We start from the raw sequence: 4,044 nt of genomic DNA, 5'->3' as shown, positions 1-4,044 counted from the left end.
GGCTGCAATAAATGGACTCTGCATAGGGTCTGAATTCTCTGTCTGTGGACTTGCCTAATGTGTGTAGTTCATGTAAGCAGAAGCACATAACTGTGATCTTTGGTGTCTGGTGTCTTTTATTTCACACAGTATATTCTGAGTCCCTGTGCTTTGCAGACAAGGTCACATCATCCAAGGGCTTTTATTGTGATTTTTCTCAGCAAAAATGCAACAGCTTCTTTCATGTGTTCTGCCAGCAGAACATGTGCTTCAGATTTAGGGTGGGTCTTCCTGCTTCTAATAATTTAATAGAAAATTCCTCACAGGATTCCAGCAGCCTGGGTTTTAGTTGATACCTGATACAGTCAAGTTAGCCCTCAAGAGCAGCCATGACAGTGCCCAGTCCCCTGACCTCCTGGCTATTCTTACATGCAACCTCTTGATTATCTGTTAACTAAGATTTTCTCAGAAAGGCTACTTGCTGCAAACTTTATCATATTCATGACAGGTTTGTGAAGGGACAACCTATTGCCTTGTTCCCTGCTCTACTGTGAAAACCTGAAGAGCAGGTGGCTGATGTCAGGTGTTTAATAAATACAGTGGAAGAATAACCAGTAAGTAAATTAACCACTTGATAAAGTGACACAATAAGTCACTCTTTAAACTTGCCCAACCAATGTGCAGCCCAAACTTGTTTATCTGATCTCTGTCACTCTCCTCAGATGATCACAGTAAATTCTTCTCCCCAAAGTGTGCAAGTTGATACCAGTTCTCTAAGTCATCTGTGTTTGCTGTCTTGCCACCTTCTGACAGAATTGTCTGGGAGCCGCACTTTGAGTGGTGTCCCCTGAAAATGAGCTTCTACACACCACACTGCTGAGACAAGCAGGTGCTTATGAAAATGTCATTTATTTAACATCATCAACTAGGAAGATGTCTCTGAGTAACCACTGGCCAAACAAAAGGCAGCTTTCAAATCACCTCTGAGAAACTAAATTTCCATTTGTCTCACCAAAGTCCCTGTAGCCTAGGGAGAGTTACCAGGATTTTGCCAAGGGAGATTCCTGGCACACCCTCCTCCACCAACAACAGAAATAGGACAACAAACAGCAGCCAACCCATCAAGAACAACAGGGGAATGTGAAGCATGCCAAGGGAGGACCATGGTGTTCTGTCTTCTGAATCTTGCCAGGCTGGGCCTGGGGTGTTTCCAGCTCAAGGGCTGTCCCTCTCAGGACAATGACTTCTTCCTTTGCTGGAAAACATTTTCAAACAGACCTCATGAGCTTACTTAAATCCTTCCAAGGGGTGAGATGTGCTGGAGGTCAGGGTGAGGAGGCAGGAGGTGGAAAGAAGGAAGTGGTGCTCACAGGCAGCGAAGGGTTGCAAGTAGATGGCTCAACAGGCATCTCCAGATCAGGTTGGGAATGTTCTTCTTCTAGTCATAGTGTGGCACTAGAGAAGCTTCTAGAATTCTATTGAGAAGGAACAGAGGGAAGGCAGGTAGGGAGATGGGTTCTAGTAGAAACTTGGGGAGATTTGTAGACATACTGTGTTCTCCATCATGGAGAATAGCATTTCATGTGTGGAATCTGTGAAACTCATAAAGCCCAAAGCTGGAAGGTCCTCAGAAAAGCTGGGATCAGAGCACTCAGGAAAGTGACCACAGAGCTAAAGATTGAGTTCTTTCCTGATGAGACCAGACACTGGGGAGTGTGATCCAGTGAGAGGAAGGACCCATCACTGGTCAGCTTGTGAGGTCTGGGCCTTGATTCTGCAGCTGAGGGGAAATATGGAGATACGGTCACAGCTTACATGGGCCTCAGTCTATTCTAGCCCTGGGTGGACATGTGATGATTTGTGAGGCCCTAATGGGTCAGTTGAGGCTTCTTCTGGACAGGGGCTCATGGCCATCATTGATCCATCTTCCAGGATGTGGTAAGTAAGGAATGGTTCTTAGAGTAGGGGAAGGGAAGTTCCCACCCAATACCACTCTTAGACATGATATTTTTATTAGTTTTTTTTTTTTTTTGGCCAAAGAGTAGACTTGAAAATTCCTCAAGGCATTCTGTCTGACTTCCACAAAGGACTTTGTACCAGAAAATGCAGCCAGAAGGATGGAATCAGAGTGGAGGTTTAGGGTCTGGTGGTGAAGTTTTAGAAATCCTGGCCTGAGATCCAGAGGTCTGTGCAGGAAGTCAACACAATAGAGATACATAGATGGAGAGTGTGGGTGCTAAAGATTCTGATAGAGTGGTGTAGAGACCAATTCAGGGGTTTGAGACAGGACCGAGGATGAAAAACTAAAGATCCAAGGATACATTTTGAGATAGAAATTTCACAGAAAAAAAATACAGAACTGAAATATGGGATACTAGAAAGAGTCAACAGAGACACAAATGTCTTGGTGGGGAGGACAGATGGATGTGAGAATAACAGGGTGTGGTGGTTTGAATGAGAATAACCTGCATGGCTCAGATCTTTGAATACCTGGTCTCCAGTTGGTAGAAATGTTTGGGACAGGTTAGGAGGTGTAGTTTTGTTGGAGGAGATCTGTCACTAGGGATGGTTTGGGGTTTCCAAACCATCTGGGAAAGCCCATGCCTTTCCCAGATAGCGCTCTGTCTACCTCCTACACAGATGAGATGTAAGCTCTCAGCTACTGCTTCAGCACCATGACTGTCCACCTGCTTTCAGGATCGTGAACATGATGGTCATGGCCTCACCTCTGAAACTATAAGCCCTAATGAATCCTTTTTCTTCTAGGCTGTGCTGGTCATGGTGTCTTAGCAGTGTAATGGAAGAGTAACTAAGACAAAGGGCATGAAGGGAGGACAGACTCTCAACAAGAGAGTCAGAGTTTAGACCAGAGAGACACAGATGCACAAGGAATCACACCATGGCAGATGACTGGAGAATAATTGACACAGCACAGTTTCAGATACATGTTGTAATAAGGGTGGTGGGCCGCTTCCACCCGGCTAGCTTTACCCGAAATAATTACATGGAAACTGTATTCTTTTAAACACTGCCTGGCCCATTAGTTCTAGCCTCTTATTGGCTAGCTCTTACATATTGATCTAACCCATTTCTAATATTCTGTGTAGCCCACGAGGTGGCTTACCAGGGAAGATCTTAACCTGCGTCTGTCTGGAGCAGGAGAATCATGGCGACTCACTGACTCAGCTTCTTTCTCCCAGAATTCTGTTCTGTTTACTCTGCCTATGTAAATTCTACCCTATCAGAGGGCCAAGCAGTTTCTTTATTACTTAACCAATGAAACAACAGATAGAAAGATGACCCTCCTCCATCAGATACAGGCAAACTAGGAATGGTACCAATCATGTGAGAGTCAGACAGGAATATTATAGGTGACACCTGGACCTCATAATGTACCTCTTGTTCCCAGGGCCTTTTCTGAATCCAGTCATTTTTCTCTGTGCCATGGCCAAATGGCATCTGCTCCATGATTTTTGGTGAGCTCTTTAATTTCTAGGATCCCAAATTTGTACATTCACTAAGTTCACTGAGTGAAAGATTCGCTATCATCAGTTCTTTCTATATCTAAGGTCAGAGATTCTTTCATGGGCCAGGAATCAGTGTGGGTGGATTCTGGGAAGAGACCAGTGGTCTAGAGCATAGAGGCAAGAAAATCCTCAGAGGTCAGAATTCCAGAGAAATAGAGATTATATCATTCTCTGTATGCTTCTGAGTGTGGTATCACTCAGTGGGTAACCAGTAGCATCCATAGTGACTGAGGAAAAGGAAATTGCTAAGTCATGCTCAGATGGAAAAGTGTGTGCACAGCTGCATGGAGCCCTGGGTCTGAGCCATGGAATCACATAAAGGGATTGTGCTGGGGCAAGTTTTTTTCCTATAATTTGGAAGGTTGTGGCAGATGTTCATGAGTTCAAGGTTATCCTTAGTTATTTACATGGAGGCCAGCCTGGAATACATGAAACTCCATATGAAAAAATAAACAAAATTCATCTTTTTCTCAAGGAAAATGCATTGTTTGTTTACAGAAGTCTGAGACTGCATTTCTGGATCTGGTTTGCCCAAGTT

The 4,044-nt window shown here is 44.2% G+C and overlaps 1 protein-coding gene across 1 annotated transcript in view; it reads left to right on the top strand.

Annotated features, from left to right (window-relative positions):
* Positions 1 to 2,777, top strand: part of LOC101996958 (cytochrome P450 2B2-like) — a 27,959-nt gene extending 25,182 nt beyond the window's left edge. The window contains exon 11 of the mRNA XM_013354848.2: positions 2,746 to 2,777. Coding sequence (XP_013210302.1) covers positions 2,746 to 2,777 — 32 coding nt within the window. The remainder of the gene's footprint in view (positions 1 to 2,745) is intronic.
* Positions 2,778 to 4,044: the final 1,267 nt, after the last annotated feature.

The sequence above is a fragment of the Microtus ochrogaster genome, unplaced genomic scaffold (assembly GCF_000317375.1).
Source record: "Microtus ochrogaster isolate Prairie Vole_2 unplaced genomic scaffold, MicOch1.0 UNK74, whole genome shotgun sequence".
Lineage (NCBI taxonomy): Eukaryota > Metazoa > Chordata > Mammalia > Rodentia > Cricetidae > Microtus > Microtus ochrogaster.
Note: the sequence above shows the minus strand (reverse complement) of the source record. Positions and strands in the feature narration are given on the sequence as shown.